The sequence below is a fragment of the Bison bison genome, unplaced genomic scaffold, assembly GCF_000754665.1.
Source record: "Bison bison bison isolate TAMUID 2011002044 unplaced genomic scaffold, Bison_UMD1.0 scf7180017864172, whole genome shotgun sequence".
Lineage (NCBI taxonomy): Eukaryota > Metazoa > Chordata > Mammalia > Artiodactyla > Bovidae > Bison > Bison bison.
In genome coordinates this window covers 575,298-593,744 of record NW_011494744.1, presented here as the reverse complement: position 1 = coordinate 593,744, position 18,447 = coordinate 575,298, and the positions used below count along the sequence as shown (strand labels likewise).

The window sequence follows — 18,447 nt, the reverse complement described above, 5'->3', positions numbered from 1 at the left end:
TTCAATTTTTCACCATTGAGGATAATGTTTGCTGTGGGTTTGTCATATATAGCTTTTATTATGTTGAGGTATGTTCCTTCTATTCCTGCTTTCTGGAGAGTTCTTATAAAAGAGTACCCAAACATGTTGAAATTGGTTTCTTTTAAAGATCCAAACCTGCGTGTTCCTAGAAGTCTTCATGTGCCCTGGAGGCACACATTGCCCAATTTGACCCTCATGCACAGCTCTGGGCCAAGAGTTGCAAAAGCAGCCACCTTCAGGGGCCAACCAGGAAACATAAACATAAGAGCCAGCTGGATATATAACAGTTGGGAAGTGGCGAGGAGGGCAAGGGAGTGCACATGGCTTCATGAATGAGCAACCCTAATTAAAAATTCTTAAAACATTGCATCAGCCAAACAAGTCTGGTCTGGAGGTGAAGTCAGCGCTAAGTGCCACCAGTTTGAGACCTCTGCTAGGTCTGCCTTTGTCCAGATCTGCACTCCCCAAAGCTGCTGCATTTACTTGGGTTCCAGAAGCCATGAGACCTATACTGCTGCTGCTGCTAAGTCGCTTCAGTCGTGTCCGACTCTGTGCGACCCCATAGACGGCAGCCCACCAGGCTCCCCCGTCCCTGGGATTCTCCAGGCAAGAACACTGGAGTGGGTTGCCATTTCCTTCTCCAGTGCATGAAAGTGAAAAGGGAAAGTGAAGTCACTCAGTCATGTCTGACTCCTAGCGACCCCATGGACTGCAGCCTACCAGGCTCCTCCATCCATGGGATTTTCCAGGCAAGAGTACTGGAGTGGGGTGCCATTGCCTTCTCCTGAGACCTATACAGATGGGCTTTATTTTGAAGCTGTTTGACTAAAATGTTAGCATGTGTATGCCTATGCCCGGCCCTCCTCAAATTCTGCAGCAGAAACTGACTCCCCAACATAAAAGGCACTTTTTCTTTGGCAGCGCTGTTCCTCCACTCTGCTTTCTTTATCCAGAAACTGCTGCCCACATCTCAGTGCCAAGCAGATGCAGCTGCCCTCTGCTCTATGGTCTTCAAGACGTAGTTGGATGTTCTTGTAGCTGCTGCCTTTCCTGTTCTTTGCACATTTGCAGTGACTTATACAGTGTCCATTCCACTAATGAATAGATTGTGTTGTTGCAAAAGTCTTCTGTATGTGGAGCCCGAATCTTCCTTCCTGTTCCTCCTACTCTTTGGCACAACTTTCCTCTGCAGCTGCACAGACTAATTGCACATCCTAAAAGCCAGCATGTGTCTTCTCACCAGCTTTTCTCTTCTCCAAGCTAAACGTTCCTGTTGTGTCAACAGTGCCTCACAGGATATGACTCTTCCATTAAGACTATTTTGATATTCTTACATTTGTGGATATGCTTGAATTTGTCCATCTTAAAACATGATTTCCAGAACTAAGTCCATGCTCAGGGTCTGTCAACTCATGAACAGTATAAGCATCACATCTCTTAATCTGAACTTTATACTTCAGTTAATACAACCTCAGACTGTTCTCGCTATTTAAATTCTTTAACACCTATCAGGCCCATGTTGAGTTTGTGGAAAACAAACAGTTCAGTTGTTTTCATAGGACTAAACTTATGTCTAGTCTCCCCATATTTCCAGGTTTACAATTAATGTTAACCTTCCGCATAGCAGGAGCCTCACATTTATCACTATTAAATTTGCTCTTCTTGGTTTGAGTACGTTATTACAGCATATAAGGTTCCCTGTGGGTTTTAACATTAGTCATCCAATGTATTTATTAGCAGTTTTCCAAACTGTGCCTTCACCCAGATTGCCCTTGAGCCAGATGGCCCAGTGGAGAGCCCTGTGGCCCTTCTTGCAGGACCTCCCTGGAGTTTAGGTGATTATCCCTCCTATCTGGTTCTCTGTTCTCTGAAACCCACATTTCTGCAGAATCTGGTTCAACCTCTTTCTTTATAGAATAGAAATTGAGGTCTAGCCATCTATGGGACTTTCTCCAAGCCTCCCAGCTCGAAGTGGCAGAGGCAGGATTCTGATTCAGGTCTTTAGGAAAGACCTTGTCAAAGGCAGTCCAGAAGTCAGGATACACTGATAAGAACCACTGGGGCAGGGACTTCCCTGGTGGTCTAGTTGCTAAGACTCTGCACTCCCAGTGTGGGAGGACTGAGTAGTTTGATCTCTGGTAAGGGAACTAGATCCCATATGCCACAAGTAAAGATGCTGCATGCTGCAGCTAAGACCCAACGCAGTCAAATAAAGAAAGAAAGCATCACTGGGGCACTTTCAAAGACACAGAGGCTTGGGTCCCAAATCTGCCTAACTAAATCAGAATTGCCATAAGGAAGTCCTGGTAGTCTGTTTACTTAAAAATAATTTTTACCATCCTGAAAGTTGGAAAATGCTGCTAATCTGTTATTTCCCGCAAAGTGAGTTACCTTACCCAAAAGGTCTAAACAGGTTACTGTATGGGAGATTCGTTCTTAGTAAACTTGTTCTACTTCTTTCTAGTCGCCTCTTTATTTTCTGTGTTCTCACAACCAAATAATCCATTCTGAGACTTTGTCAGGTATCACCTTGACATTTCCTACCATTTGACTTCCACAACTTACTTCTTCCTCCTTTTGGAAAAAATGGGACAATGTAATCCCATTATCACTGTTTTAAGCACAGTTCCAGACCCCCGTGATTTTCCAGGGAGTTCCCTGGTGGCTCAGATGGAAAAGAACCTGCCTGCAATGCAGGAGACCCAGGTTCAGTCCCTGGGTTGGGAAGATGCCCTGGAGAAGGGAATGGCTACCCATTCCAGTATTCTTGCCTGGAGAATTCCATGGACAGAGGAGCCTGGCAAGCTACAGTCCATGGGGTTGCAAAGAGCTGGGCATGACTGAGTGACTAACATGTTGACAGTCATATTGTCAAGGCCTTTCAGTTGCCTGACAGGCTGTGGGTCCAGACCTGGTGATCTGAGTTCACATGGGGCTAAGTGATGCATGCCTAGAGCTCCAGTGTGCTCAGAACCATTCCTAACTTAGAGCATCTGAGTGCTTTCTATTCAAAGAACTCACCCTCAGCAAGGATAGACTGACTCACAGCTGGATTTCTGAACCCTTGGTCTGAACTCCAACCTGCTAGATTCAGACAGTTCACTCTCAGTGCCTGGTGCTGTGCTGGGGGCTGGAGGAACCAAGCCAGTGAGACATGGCTCCTGCCTGGGCCCGTCTGAGCCAGAGTCTTCACCTGATCCCTACCTCTGACTCTCTGACCTATAACTGAATTGCTTTTATCAAGGGCTGAGATCCTGTTCTTCTGTCCTAAAATGAGTAGGATATTGCAAAAAATAAGGAAGTCAGCTCTTGACTGTCATTGGCCCACCCATCCCATACTTCCTGCACTGGGGGAAGTACCTGCAAGTTGATGGGACCTTGACACTCCACTTTCTGATACCTGGCGGCGAAACTTTGAATGGCAGCTCTCCCTTCCTGGTTCTCCCAACTTTCTGCCCGGGGCGGGGGTGGGGGGGGTGGGCGCTTCCCAGCTCTTGGCATTGCCAGTCATGATACTTGGCTCCACCCTGCATGTTTACTGTTTGGAGGCTATTTGCTTATTCAGGACAGATAGACTTGCTTCTGTGGCTCACTTGTGCCTGGAGCATATTTCCCAAAGTTTGAAAGAACACTAATCCTATGAGACACTCTGGAAAAAAAAAAAGATTCCCAGTTAAATAAGCGTGGGAAATACTGCACTGGAGATCTTTGAAGAACCGTGATGCCCTTTAGCATATTTAATGAAGGCTCTGAGAAACTCCGTAGTAGGAATGTGTTTTAGTTTCTGTAAGATGTTGTTTTTAAACGTCCATTGTGTTGTGTGGTTACTGTAATTGTCATTTTTTTTATATAACAGCTGTAAGTGTTCCATAAAAATTTTGAGCTTAGGCCATGTTCAGTTATCTGGAGTGGACTGCATTGTAAAAGATTTATCTGTATATCGACATAGCCTAAATCCTATCTTCCTTATGTATACATTTTATTATAAATACAATATAATCACATTTCAGGAAGCTTAAGGAAGAATTATTGTAAAATACACTTAATTCCGAAGCCAAACACAACCTGTATCACAGGGATTCTCAACCTTAACAGTATCTATTGATAGAATTCAGGAGGCCCATGAAGTTAGGTGAAAAATTCATTTTTTTCTTTTTTGGCCACACCACGCAGCTTGCAGGATCTTATTAATAGTTCCCCAACCAGGGATCGAACCCATGCTCCTTGCAGTAGAAGCACAGAGTCCTAATCACTTGGGCCTCCAGAGAATTCCTGAAAAAAACAAAAATTACATCTTAATTTTCACTAACCTGTAGCTAAAATTTAGCCTTTCCTCTGATTATAAATATAAGAAACACACTAGAATAAACTTGACAAAGTATGTCTTTGTCAGCAATAGAAATCACAGGTTTTCCATGTTAAATCAGAGTTGCTGCCATTATCTCCAAGAATTATTTATGCTCATCACTATTTCACAAGCATTACATGACCTACCATTATATATTTTTCACTGTGTTATAAAGAAGCATATATTCCTATAGCACTGATTTGTCTTTTTAACATTTGATAACTATAGTCAACATTCCTTTTTTCCTTTGTAATCTTATATATTTTATTCTATGCATTTAAAATATTCTGAGAAGGGATCTTATCTCACCAGACTGCCCAAGGGATCTGTGCCCTGCTGTATTAACATTTAAAATCTAGCCTTTTATGCATGACATTTTATATAATTATAATCATTATATAGAGACATAAAGGTATTCAGTCAGTTCAGTTCAGTCGCTCAGTCGTGTCCAACTCTTCGAGATCCCATGAATCACAGCACGCCAGGCCTCCCTGTCCATCACCAACTCACAGAGTTCACTCAGACTCACGTCCATCGAGTCAGTGATGCCATCCAGCTATCTCATCCTCTGTCGTCCCCTTCTCCTCCTGCCCCCAATCCCTCCCAGCATCAGAGTCTTTTCCAATGAGTCAACTCATCGCATGAGGTGGCCAAAGTACTGGAGTTTCAGCTTTAGCATCATTCCTTCCAAAGAAATCCCAGGGCTGATCTCCTTCACAATGGACTGGTTGGATCTCCTTGCAGTCCAAGGGACTCCCAAGAGTCTTCTCCAACACCACAGTTCAAAAGCATCAATTCTTCGGCACTCAGCCTTCTTCACAGCCCAACTCTCACATCCACACATGACCACAGGAAAACCATAGCCTTGACTAGACGGGCCTTTTTTGGCAATGTAATGTCTCTGCTTTTGAATATGCTATCTAGGTTGGTCATAACTTTCCTTCCAAGGAGTAAGCATCTTTTAATTTCATGGCTGCGGTCACCATCCACAGTGATTTTGGAGCCCAAAAAATAAAGTCTGACACTGTTTCCTCTGTTTCCCCATCCATTTCCCATGAAGTGATGGGACCGGATGCCATGATCTTCATTTTCTGAATGTTGAGCTTTAAGCCAACTTTTTCACTCTCCTCTTTCACTTTTAGTTCCTCTATTGTTGAACTTTTAGACTGTTTCCTGTTTTTAATTCACGCAAATAACTTTGTCTGTACTTTGGACTATTTCCTTATGCTAGGCTCCCAGATTTATATTTATTCTTATATCCTGCATTATTCCCTCACAGTAATTCTACTCAAATGTAGAGGCACATGACCTTCCTGTGTGCTAACACATCAAGTTTCCAGAAGCTTCTAAGCCTATTTTGTTAATCTGACTGATGGTTCAGATAAAAACTTTTTTGAAACGTTGATAAAACTTTGTTGAAAAAACTTTATATTGTTCAAGGAATTTTATTTAAATCAACTATTCTTTTTTCCCATCCATAGGAATTCTAACATTTCTCTCAATGTCAAAGACCTTTAGATAGTATCTTAAGAAGCGGGGAGCAGATTTTTAGCAGAGATTTTCTTTTTCAAAATGGGTGGGCTAACTTACTTCCTCATCATTCAGGATTGATGGTTCTCTGAAGCACCCAGGTTTCTCCTGGGAAGGAGGAAAGTAGTCCTAGGGGACCTGGATTCCAATTCCTTGTGATAGTTTTCTAAAAGTTCCTGGATTCCAATTCCTTGTGATAGTTTTCTAAAAGTTCCTGGATTCCTCCTGCAAAGATGTTAACATTTGCCTAAGTATTGATGTTGTATTTTAAGTGAATGTAGAGTTTGGGGTTTTTTTTTCCCCCCAGATAATCGAAATAGGTTAAGCCACCTTTATGACTATGTAAGCATTGGGTAGTCCTTTTGAAAACCATTAATGAAAGTTTAGTAGCTGGGTATCTGCAGTCTTTAATTATTGATATCTTACAGGCTCATCAGCTAGCATCCATGCAAGCTCAGGCTTATAATGGTAGCAATGCCAGCTCCCCACCTGCTAATAATGAGGAAGAAGAAGATGAAGAGGATGAATATGATTATGATTATGAATCCCTCTCTGATGGTAAGAGAGCCAACACAACGCTGTACTCAGGGAAGCACACTTGGATGGTTTTTCTACTGGGTTTTTTGGTGTCTTTTTTTTTTTTCCCCCAAAATAAGTCTGGCACTCCATAGACAAACAATACAGATTGTTGTAATATTACCTAAGAGTTTCTGGAATCCTGTCACTTAGCAAGGAGGACCAAGCAAGGAAACGGATTCTTGTCAGCCACCAGAGCCATTACGAAAGGAAAGAAGAGGATGTGGAAAGCAGCACCGGAGTTGTTCCTAAATTGGTTTCCAGAGAAGGAGGTAGAATTACAGCAGAGAGACCACATTCTTAGAAAGAAAGTGAAGTCGTTCAGTTGTGTCCAACTCTTTTCGACCCCGTGGACTGTAGTCTATCAGGCTCCTCCGTCCATAGGATTTTCGGAGACTGTGGTTAAATCTTTTCTATCTCCTGAATCACCTGCAGGGGGTAGCATCGAGTTCCCATGCTTCTGTCCATTGCTTTCACTCTTGCTTTAAGAGCAGGGAAAAAAATGAAACATCATTCCCCTTCTGCACCCGCCCCCCTACCCTGGTTCTCACGTTACTTAGCCAACCAGACATTTCTTTCTGGCCCCACCAAAAAGATAAAACAACGCGGGTGAGGACTACTGGTGCGCTACAAAAAAGTCACAGGAATGACATTACCCACCCCTGTTTTACAGGTGAAGGGGGCTTCTTACAAGAGAGTTAGGTTTCAGGTGTATTTCATCTGCGCTAAATTCATATCTCTGCTAGAGATTATAAAATGCTTCCTCAGGTACTACTGCTAATGATGGATTGTTTTAATTTTGGCAACATCTGAAAGACAAATATGGAGTCATGAAAAAAAATGCCAAAGTTCCTGTTTACTTAAACATTTAAATGTAGACTATATTACTTCTCATTGTGTTGTTAATGTGTAGATATACCCAGACCAGCAACCATTTACCACTTGCATTAAGACTGCAGCCAAGGGACGTCCATGGAAGTCCAGTAGCTGGAACTTTGTCTTCATTGCAGGGCATGCAGGTTCCATCCCTGGTCAGGAAGCTGGGATCCCACATGCGTCGAGGCCAAAAAGCCAAGACATGGAACGGAGGCAGTGCTGTATCAAATTTACTAAAGACTTTGAAAATGCCCTACATCAAAAAAATCTTAAAAAATGACAGCCAAGCCTCCTCCAAATATCCGCTTCTCATGCAGCATGATTGTCTAGTCATGTTTCATTAGCCTCCATCATGGTCAGCAGCTACAGTCTAATCTGTTTCTGCCCCCAAATATAATTCTAGTCTCTGTCCATTTAATAATTGTCCTTAGTAGTAGTTGATTGCTTCATGTGCTCACTCAGTCGTGTCGGGCTCTTTCTGATCCCAAGAACTGTAGCCAGCCAGGCTCCTCTGTCCATGGTGATTCTCCAGGCAAGAATACTAGAGTGGGTTACCATGCCCTCCTCCAGGGGATCTTCCCAACCCAGGGATCGAACCGAGGTCTTTGGGTGGATTCTTTACCGTCTGAACCACCAGTGAAGCCCGAGAATACTGGAGTGGGTAGCCTTTCCCTTCTCCTGGGGAACTTCCTGACCCAGGAGTTGAACTGGGGTCTCCTGCATTGCAGGCAGATTTTTACCAGCTGAGCTACCTGGGAAGCCCTGACTGCTTCATACCATCAGCTAAAAACTGACCTGAAACCCTGTCAGTTAACACAAGGGGCATATTCTCTAAATTGGGAGACTGAAAGAGGGTGATAACAAGAAGGAGTCAAGATCATTTCTTATATCCTATTCCTCAAAAGCTGTGGGAAGATCCCCTGGAGAAGAGAATGGTAACCCACTCCAGTATTCTTGCCTGGAGAATTCCATGGACTTAGGAGCCTGCTGGGCTATAGTCTATAGTGTCACAAAGAGTCAGACACAACTGAGTGGCTAACACCTTCACTTTCACTTTTCTGAATCCATTGAAAGCAAGTCAGGCTGAAAACTCACCTAGGTAGCCCTAGTTTATCTCTGTGACAGCTCTAGTCCTCAGTTTTCACATATATAAAATGAGCAAATTTCTCTAAAGCCTTTTTTTGGCTATAAAGCTGTGATAGTTCCTGGGAACTATCTGAAAATTACTTACAGAAAATCTAAAGGAAGTTGCAAATGAGGCTCATTTATTTCAGGAAGTACTACTCTGCCTTTTGGCCAGTAAGTTGTTAATGAATATTTATTCAATTAAATTTTATTAAAGCAACATCAATTAATTTTTCCCCAACCTTGCTGTACATCTTAACTAGCGTTGAACATGCACTATAGATTTGAATTTACAACTTTATATAGACATTCTGTGACTTCATATATATGGAGTCTAATGATTGCATGATTCTAACACATTAATCAATTTCTATCCATTCGACATGAAGTGTTTTGCAGACTGTTAGGACCATCAGTAACTGAAAATATGTAGTGTGAATGTGGCAGCATGATTAATGTTAACAATGTTTGCACTTCTTTTATTGCTAGGCTTTGCATCCCTTAATAGTCAAATTATGAAATCAGTGGAAGAGTTCTTATTTCATTTTTCTTGTAATTTAAGCTGTTGTTATTTATGCTTTACTTCATACCTTAATTTAATTTATCTGGCTTTTTGCCTTAATTTTCTTACTGTTATCCTCTTTCTGATTCTGTTTTTCTGTAGCAGATGTCCTTACTGCTTCTCCCGCTCCTAACAGTCAGGAAGGTAAAGCCATTTGAACCTGGCATTTTAACTGCATGAATGTCAGCATTCTGTTGCCTGTTGTTTAGGTCCGATTCGCATGTGACACTTATAAGAATAAAAATGTCATTAACTGATTGATCTCATTTATTTCTCGGCAGCCTGCATGGCCCTGATTTGGTATAAGGATATTTTGGTCTAAGCATTTGTGGTCTGATGAGATAGTAAATTGTGGGTGAGAAATGAGCTTTCTTGTGTGTCGTTTTAAAAGAACATAATCATGTTTATTTTCCTAAAACCTTTAAAGTCATTTTGAATAGAAATTCCAAAGCAAGAGCAAAGTATAAGATTATCTTTCATATTTTGGAAATGTTTAAATCTATCTTGATTCCTCACCTTAAGATTCTCCCTTCATAAATTGATAGACAATTATGAAAACTTTACTTCCCAATTAAATATATTTGTGAAAACTGCATGGCAAATAACAATGCCTTTTTCCCCTCTGGTTTTGACATTTCTAGAGGTAAAAGAAACTAATAGCTTCATTTTTAAGTGAGAGTGATTAAATCATGTCTGTACCATCAAGAAGTGATTCAACCACTCAACCTTTCCCAAACTTGTGTGCTGAGAGCTTCTTGACAGGGTATCTTCCATAATCTGTGCACAGTTCTAATTGTCTGTATGAAAATGAGTTTTCTCATTTAGATTATGTCTATATGGTACCAAAACTACTGGTAAGTTAGTCCATTCAATCAAAAATGAATATATCATTTAACAAAATTTAAGCCATTATTTTGGTAACATGTAGTCAGCACCTCAGTCTTACAGATAAGCACAAGTACTTGGATATTCTTGGAGTGAGGTATAGACACAACCTTAAGTGCGGCATTCAGTTCTTATTCACTAAAGCCTGCCAACTCATTTTCAGACAACATTCTAGAAGACAGACCTGAAAATAAATCATGTAATGACAAACTTCAGTTTGAGTATAATGAAGAAATCCCCAAGAGGATAAAGAAAGCAGATAACTCTGCTTGCAACAAAGGGAAGGTGAGTGCATGGTTTCTGTTTGATTGCATTTGGACATGGTATTCTTGTCAGTTTCAGGTAGGATTTCACTCCCTCCCTATCCCTTCCCTTTACCTCGCCCCTCACTTTCCCTTGAATGCCAAAGCCCAGACAGTGGTGATATGGGCCCACTTCTGTCATTTATAGAAAATTAGTCATTTATTCACCCAGCCACTACCTACTAGAGGTGTAGCGTGTGGTAGGCACTAAGGTAGCACAGGAGGTGACTTAGCAATGGAAATAAACATGTCAACCGTGCTTGGAAATGATTACAAAGAGCAGTGATTACACATTGTTATCAGATCATCTGGCAGATGAAGTTGAGAAGCAGATGAAAACAGGGCATTCAGAGCAGGAGGACAACCTGGTATCTTTAGTGAATTGCCAGAAGTTTTAAAGTTGTTTGGGATGACCAAGAAGATGAACAGGGCTGATTGGGAAGTGTTAGCACAGGGAGGACACTAAGAATGAAAAACTAAATGAGATACCTGGACCCAGTCCTCAAGTGCCTCACAGTGCTAGACTCTGAGCAAATCGATAGTTGCAGTGACATTGTTGGAAAACAAAATAACAAAATATGCCAAAAATTTGAGCCACAGAAGATACATACTCCATCATCCATTTGTTCAACAAATATGCATTGAATGTTCTACATTTAAGACCCTGAACTATGCCCTCGGGGAAGATGAAGAATGTTAGACTCAGCCATTGCTCTCAGAAACCTTTTCTCTAGGGAAGGTGTTAGAATGTGTATGTGGATAAGATAGAGTAAGGGAAACACACTGATGACAAAAGAGAGGAACAAAGAGCTTTGGGGATTCAGAGGTAAGTGATCTGATCGGTAGCTTCCCCGTAAACCAGTATCATTGTTCCCTTGATAGGTTTATGACATGGAATTGGGAGAAGAATTTTATCTTCCTCAGAATAAAAAGGAAAGCAGACAGATTGCACCAGAGCTTTCTGACCTTGTCATCTATTGCCAAGCAGTAAAATTCCCAGGTAAGAGTAGACAGTATCATTTATAGCATTTAAAGATACCAAAAGATACAACAAATATGCTATTTAATCAGGTGTTGCGAATGGTCTCAAAATAACTAAACTGTGTTGCAGAAATCACTGTTACAGTACCTTCTAAATGTTTATTATTATTATTATTGTTTGCTTTGGTGCTGATGTGGATAATACCATAATATTATCATTTTTCAGACCATATCATTTCTCTTCATAATAGTTAATCATAATATTCATAACAACTAATAGCTAAAATTTATTAAGCACTTAATTTTAAGTACCAGGATTTGTATTAAATATTTTACATACATCATCTTAAATGACTTCATAATAATTCTGTGAGTAGGCAGATTTATCCCTATTTTTACGTAAAACAATCTGAGAGAGATGAAATAATTGGCCTAAGGTTTCAGAGCGTATCAGTTAAGACTCTTTTCTTTGAAAGTGGCAGAAATTGGCATAAGCAAAGAAGAAATGTATTGACTTGTGTGTTGAAAACTGAAGAGATAAACAAGTTTCAGATACATCTTGATCCAGGGCCTTCCTCTCTCCCCATAGGGTCACCCGGTTGACTCTCACTGGGTCACCACTGTGTTGGCCCTTTTTCCTTCACGGTGGCAAGGCAGCCGCAGCAGGCCAGCACCGCATTCTTCTAGATTCAGCTTCAGTAGGAGTCTCTTTCAGAACTTTCAGCAGCAGTTTCGTTGTTTTTCATTGGATCTTTGCCCGTCCCTGAACCAGTCACCGTGATCAAGGACATGCAGTGCTCTGACAGTCTAGGGCAGTGGTCCCTAATCTTTTTTGGCAACAGGAGCTGGTTTCCTGGAAGACAGTTTTTCCATAGACGACAGGGGGGAAGGGGTGGGAGAGGAGGGCAGAGAGGAAGGCTTCATGATGATTCAAGAGCATTACATTTATTATACCACTGCTGACCTGATAGGAGTTGGAATGGGAAAGGGCTGTAAATATGGATGAAGCTTTGCTCACTCACTCACCTGCCACTCACCTCCTGCTATGGGGCCCTGTTCCTAACAAGTTACTAACCACTGCTAGTCTATGTCCCGGGGATTGGGGACCCCTGGTCTGGGGCTTATGTCATGTGCCCATCCCTGAGCTAGGTAGTGAGTCTCCATCCAAACTGCAAAGATCAAGGACAAAGTTTCAGTGGAGCTTTCCCCCACTGGTCATCTTTAGAAGTACAAGTGAACTTAAGCTGATAAACCATTGCCCCCAAAAATGTGCATTTCAGTTAATAAAGGATAGAATTCTGATTCTGAAGCTCGTCTGCCTCCAAAGTCCTGCTCTTAACCCTAGAGCTACCCTCATATCTTGTTAGGGCATAGTGAGCTCATCCAAATGGAGCAGCAGGAGGCAGAGGGCAAACAGGAAATCCATAAATATCTGGAAGTCAGAAAAATTCATCTCCTCTTATTAAGAAGAAAGATTCCCTTGTACAAGATTTCTGAGGACAGGAAAGCAGCTGGCACTGGGGCACCCATCTAAAAGTTAGTAAGCAGCTTGGATGAACTTGACCTAGAGAGGGAAGTTAAAACCCCAACCCTTATTTTTTTAAAGGTGGTCTGGATGCAGATCCTGCTTCCAGAGGCTTTATCTTAAGCCCCAGTTCTCATACTCTGCCTTGCAAATGGGACAGAGGTCTTAGGCTATTAAAAAATTAGATAACCAGTGGTTTCTTCACACACCAGAGGAGGAAAAAAATCATAGGACTTTCTCAATTTTAGATTTTCTTTCGTAAACTGTTTTTAAACTTTTGGCAGCCGCTACTGCCTATCTGCTAGCAAATTCTGTTGAGGAGGATAAGAGTGAATAAGTAGCCAACAGTGGCAACCCACTCCAGTAATCTTGCCTGGGAAATCCCATGGACAGAGGAGCCTGGCGGGCTATATATTCATGGGGTCGCAAACAGTTGGACACGAATTAGAGACTAAACAACAGCAACAACAGATCTCAAAGAAACGAAAGAACCTGGCCATGTAGGGTTAGTTTCACAGATCCTGATTTTCTAGCTCCTGAGTACCGTATGACCGTATCTGCAGTTAGTGAAATTGTTCTTATCATGGGATAAAATTCTTTCACGGTCAATGAGCCTCATGGCCTGCATGTCCCTCATCACAGGAACAGATGTGAAGACCACTCCATCCAAGAATCATACTCACTGCATCTCTTGTTCTTTATAAATTCAGCTGCCACTGCACTCAAAATGTTCCTCTGGCTTTGTCTTTTCCTCTCAAGAGCTGAGTAAACAAAGAGTACAAGTTCCCAGAGATATTTGAAGTCACCATGAGAGATTACATTTCTCTGCTGATAGAGGATTGTGGAAGGGTCAAAGGTCATTTGGTACAGTTTCTGACTTGAGGCACAGGCAAAGCATGGGGTTGTTTGACTTGTTTTTAAAATTCCAAGTGTGCTGTTTTTTAAAAGTGTTTAAATAGCACACATCCTTTATAAGTATACTATATTCTAATCCCCCCTTTTTTTAACCTTTTTTTTAGTAGTTGAAGTTTCTCACATTTTTTTCCCCAAATTTATTTCCTTTCTCATAATGACTAAATTGCATTGCCAGAATCATTTTCATAATAGCTTCTAAATATTTATTGTCATTATGATTTGTTTGGATAATTCAGGAGGAAAATACCCTACAGTGTCCATTTCCTTGAGACACAACTTAAAAATTTATATGAATATAATAATTTTTAAAAGTGTTCATTTTGCTCTACTGTTGATTTAATTTTGCTACATCATCAGTTTCAATGCATCTCACCTTTCACCATCCCAAGTCCCTTCCCAAGGAGCCACCATGCAAAAAGTTCTTCAGAGCAGGGAGGCACTGTGAAAACCATGGGTGCATCCTTCCCCAGATCAGGGACCTGCCTCACTGCAGGGCTCCGCTCCTCAGTGACCTTGGCTGGGACAGTTGTATAACTTCTCTGCACTTTGGGTTCCCTACTGGTGAAAGAGGCATAACTTGCAAGGTTGTTGTATAAATAGTTCTAACTTGCAAGGTGGTTGTATAAATTAGCAATAAGGTACACAGTGTGAATAGCACGCTATCTGGAAAATAATTGGCTCTCTGGAAATGGTTGTTGTCGTTGTCACTGGTGAACGGACCAACTGGGCAGATTAAGGGTCTTTGTTGCTCTTTCGATAACTTCTCTGGGTCTCTCCAGATTCCTTCCCTTTTCTTGATCACTCAGCCTTTGTTTTCTTGCTTGCTCACCCCACCCCAGAGAACACCCAGGCTCCTCAGAGGGGGGCCATGTACCCTTGGGGGATGTCAGCATGTGCCAGGGTGTGTGCAAAAACCCCAGAATGAATGCAGCCCCTCATTCCAACCCTTCATCGGTTTTACTCGGGAGAAAACCCATTGTTACATCATTGTGTAGAGGGCAAAATTCACAAAAAAGTTTTAAGATAAAGCATAAGAATTCACTAGTTCAAGTTTGTGCATCTTTGCAGTTTCAGATACTCTAGAGGAAAGAAAACATGTAGAAGCCCCATAGCTACTATGCACTGAACATTTTCTCTGAACAAGACACCCTACTAAGTATGCAGATATACATTATCTCATGTAATCCTAACCAGTACTCTCTTAGAGATGAGGAATAAGTGGTGAGAGAGGTTAAGTAATTTGTGTGAGGTCGCTCCACAGGGAACAGGGCTTAAATTCCAGAGTCTACACTCTCATTGAGCTCAGTTGTGTCTGACTTTTTGCAGCCCTATGGACTGTAGCCCACCAGACTCCCCTGTCCATGGGATTTTCCAGGCAGGAATATTGGAGTGGTTTGCCATTTCCTCCTCCAGGGGATCTTCCCAATCCAGGTATCGAACCTGCTTCTCCTGGGTCTCCTGCATTGGCAGACAGAATCTTTTACCACCTAGCCACCTGGGAAGGCCACACTCTTATTAAGCACTACTTAATCCTGTCTTCTCACATGATATTCTTCGAAGGTTTATTTTCATCTTAAAGTGGCCTTCCTGAATGCTGCTTCAGGTAAAGGAATTACTTGCTAATGGTGCAATTGTAGAGAGCGGGACCAGTTTGAAGGCAACTCTGGTTTCACTGTTGCCTTTACATCCTGCCCAGGAGCCAGGTTTGCTTGGCGTGAATTTGTTTCCTCATTCAGCAGATACCTGTGAAGTTCCTGCTGTGCCCTAGCACTGGCCAGACAGGAAGGATCCAAAGAGTGGCTGGACCAGGAGTGAGGAAGAGAAGCCCTGAAATATAGTTATCAGCATAATCTGTTTCCCATTTAATCCTCAGATTAACCCCATGAAAGAGTTCCTATCACTGCACCCATTTTGCAGATAAGGCAGCTTGAGGAACCAAGAAGGTAGATGTTAAGTCAAGGTTCCTGTGGGCAGGAATTATCCTGGGCAGTTACGATATGAGCTTCCCAGGTGGTACTAGTGGTAAAGAACCTGCCTGCGAATGGGCAGGAGACTTTAGGGACTGTGGGTTCTATCCCTGGGTTGGGAAGATCCCCTGGAGGAGGATATGACAACCCACTCCAGTATTTTTGCCTGAAGAATCCCATGGACAGGGATTCTTGTTCCTGGCAGGCTAAAGTCCATGGGGTTGCAGAGAGTAGAACAGGACTGAAGTGACTTAGCACACGATTATATGACAGCTCAGGCCTTTGGCCATCCTTTCATCTCTCTAAACTGTGCTAATTAACCTAAACTAATTAGGTTCTGGAGTCTAATCTTTTAGACTCTAAAAGATTTTTTTTCTTGCAGTTTTTCAAAATCTTTCTGTTGCATAACCAAATAGGTATGGGTGTGATTTTGTGGTCATCTTGTAATAATCCTGCAGGTCTTGTCCCATTTGCCTACAGAGATAAAAACTTCACTGTCGTTACTTGCAATGCTATTATTAATCGTGCTAAAAATGCTAGAAATCTTCTGTACTGAGTTAGAAGGGAGTAGTAGGACTTCAAAATAAACATTAGCAGGGATGGAAAATGTTGAGTTCCCTTGCTTGTAGTTTTTGGCTTATTTATTTTCATTTTATGGGAACAGGCCTGTCAACTCTAAATGCATCTGGCTCTAGCAGAGGAAAAGAAAGGAAAAGCAGGAAGTCCATTTTTGGCAACAATCCGGGCAGAATGAGCCCGGGGGAGACAGCACCATTTAACAAAACATCTGGAAAAAGTAAAGTCACCTTCTGACAATATCTTTGCCTGATTTTGCATGCTGGAGGATTCTGAGATTTCACTAAGCACTTCCCTGGAAATTTTTAATCTTCTTTTTTTATATTCATGATTATTCATAAGTGTGGTGTAAATATTTTTTTAATTACAAAATTATTCTCTTAACTTCCTAAAAAATAGTCTTTCACTGAAGATGTTCTAAGAGTGTTTGCCTCAAAAGTAAAAATTGGAGCCACCTTGGAACCTTCTCATGGTTCTTGGAACTGCAGTCTTCCCCATTATAATTCCAGAAGATATATCCAGTTTATGTTTAATTACTTTTTATTGTCAAAATCATAAATTCTCATAGTTAAAAAACTCAAACTATAGAGTATTATTAAAGTTGCTTTCCACTCGCAACGTCCCAGTTCTACTCCCCAGAGGAAACTGCTATTAAGTTTATGGTGTTTAGTTCAAGAAAAATAAGATTCTTTTTAAGATAATCCAAATGGGATATAACTGAACATGTATAACTTTTATACGCACCATAGCTTTCTGCATAGCTTTCTGTGCATATAATCTACCTTATCCTCTTTTATGTCCCTATGGTATTCTATTGTGTGGATATATTGTCATTTATTTAACCATTTCTCACTGGTAGAACTTCTGAGTTGCTTTCTGGATTTTTGTTGCTGTGTGTGTGTGTGTGTGTGTGTGTGTGTGTACTGTAAAGAAAATACCGCTGGAGTGAATACCTTGTATATATATTGTTTTATATCTGTGCAAATATATCCACAGGACAGATGAGGTACTGAGGCAAAGAACTTTAGGGCTTTTAGTTTAAATTGGTGTTACACTTATTTTCAAACTCTATAGCTATCCCTTCTGAGGGGAAGATCTAGCTGGCTTTATTATTTATTGACTCGTGAATGGGTAGCATTCTACCTAGCGGGTAGAAAGGCACACCCTTAACAGCTGTCGTTTAGTCTCGAGGCGGTGGACTAACTCCCAGGTAACACTCGAGGCGCGCGCCGGTGTGTCACGTGCTGTGGGTGTGGCCTGCGATGTTGTTCAGGTTTCTCTTTCTTAAGTATCTCAAGTGTTCGGCACTAATCTGAGGCTGATCTCTGGGGGGGTTTAGGTTCCTGTGAAGGAATGCGACAGGCCTGGGAGGACTCTGCTTTCTCCGTCAACCCAACCACGTCCCTCAGCGCTATCATTAGAACTCCCAAATGCTACCATATATCCTCACTGAATGAAAATGCCGCCAAACGTCTGTGTCGCAGGTATTCTCAGAAACTCATCCAGCACACCGCCTGCCAGCTGCTGCGGACGTACCCGGCTGCCACCCGCATCGACTCTTCCAACCCCAACCCCCTCCTGTTCTGGCTCCATGGGATACAGCTCGTGGCGCTCAACTACCAGACAGATGGTAATGGGCTTGCTTCTCCCCGAGGAGTGCCTCTCCCCTTGCTCCTTTGCATCTTACATCTCGACAAAAAACATGTTTTCAAGGGGGAAAGGGTCCCAACTAGGGCCTATGTGAGGGTAAAAATACAGAAGACAGAAAAGAGAAGAGAATTAGACACTAAATTTTACTCTTGACTTTTCAGAGTTAAGGCGATAGGGGAAAAAAAAAAAACCCCTCAAGGAGCCCTGAATAGTCTCTTGTTCCTGCTCCATTTTTAAAGCACTTTTAATTTATTTTTATTATTATTATTATTTGTTAATTAATTTTTTTTAGTTGGAAACAAAGAAAGAAAGTGAAGTCGTTCAGTCACGTCCTACTCTTTGTGACCCCATGGACTATAGCCTACCAGGCTCCTCCGTCCATGGGATTTTCCAGGCAAGAATACTGGAGTGGGTTGCCATTTCCTTCTCCAGGGAATCTTCCCGACCCAGGGATCAAACCTGGGTCTCCCGCATTGTAAGCAGACGCTTTTACCATCTGAGCCACTAGGAAAGCTTCATGCAAAAGCCTCTGCCTTAATTGGAGGATAATTACAATACTGTGATGGTTTTTGCCGTGAATCAGCATAAATCGGCCACAGGTATACATG

General features: G+C 41.8%; 1 protein-coding gene across 2 annotated transcripts in view; it reads left to right on the top strand.

Moving 5' to 3' along the window:
* The window catches only part of PLCE1 (phospholipase C, epsilon 1), a 370,125-nt gene that overhangs the window by 320,468 nt on the left and 31,210 nt on the right, over nucleotides 1-18,447 (top strand). The window contains exons 20-24 of one of the 2 annotated variants that reach the window (XM_010842170.1): nucleotides 6,328-6,457; nucleotides 10,087-10,208; nucleotides 11,108-11,225; nucleotides 16,278-16,409; nucleotides 17,529-17,819. In XM_010842170.1, coding sequence (XP_010840472.1) covers nucleotides 6,328-6,457; nucleotides 10,087-10,208; nucleotides 11,108-11,225; nucleotides 16,278-16,409; nucleotides 17,529-17,819 — 793 coding nt within the window. The remainder of the gene's footprint in view (nucleotides 1-6,327; nucleotides 6,458-10,086; nucleotides 10,209-11,107; nucleotides 11,226-16,277; nucleotides 16,410-17,528; nucleotides 17,820-18,447) is intronic. The other variant, XM_010842171.1, reaches the window with a different exon arrangement.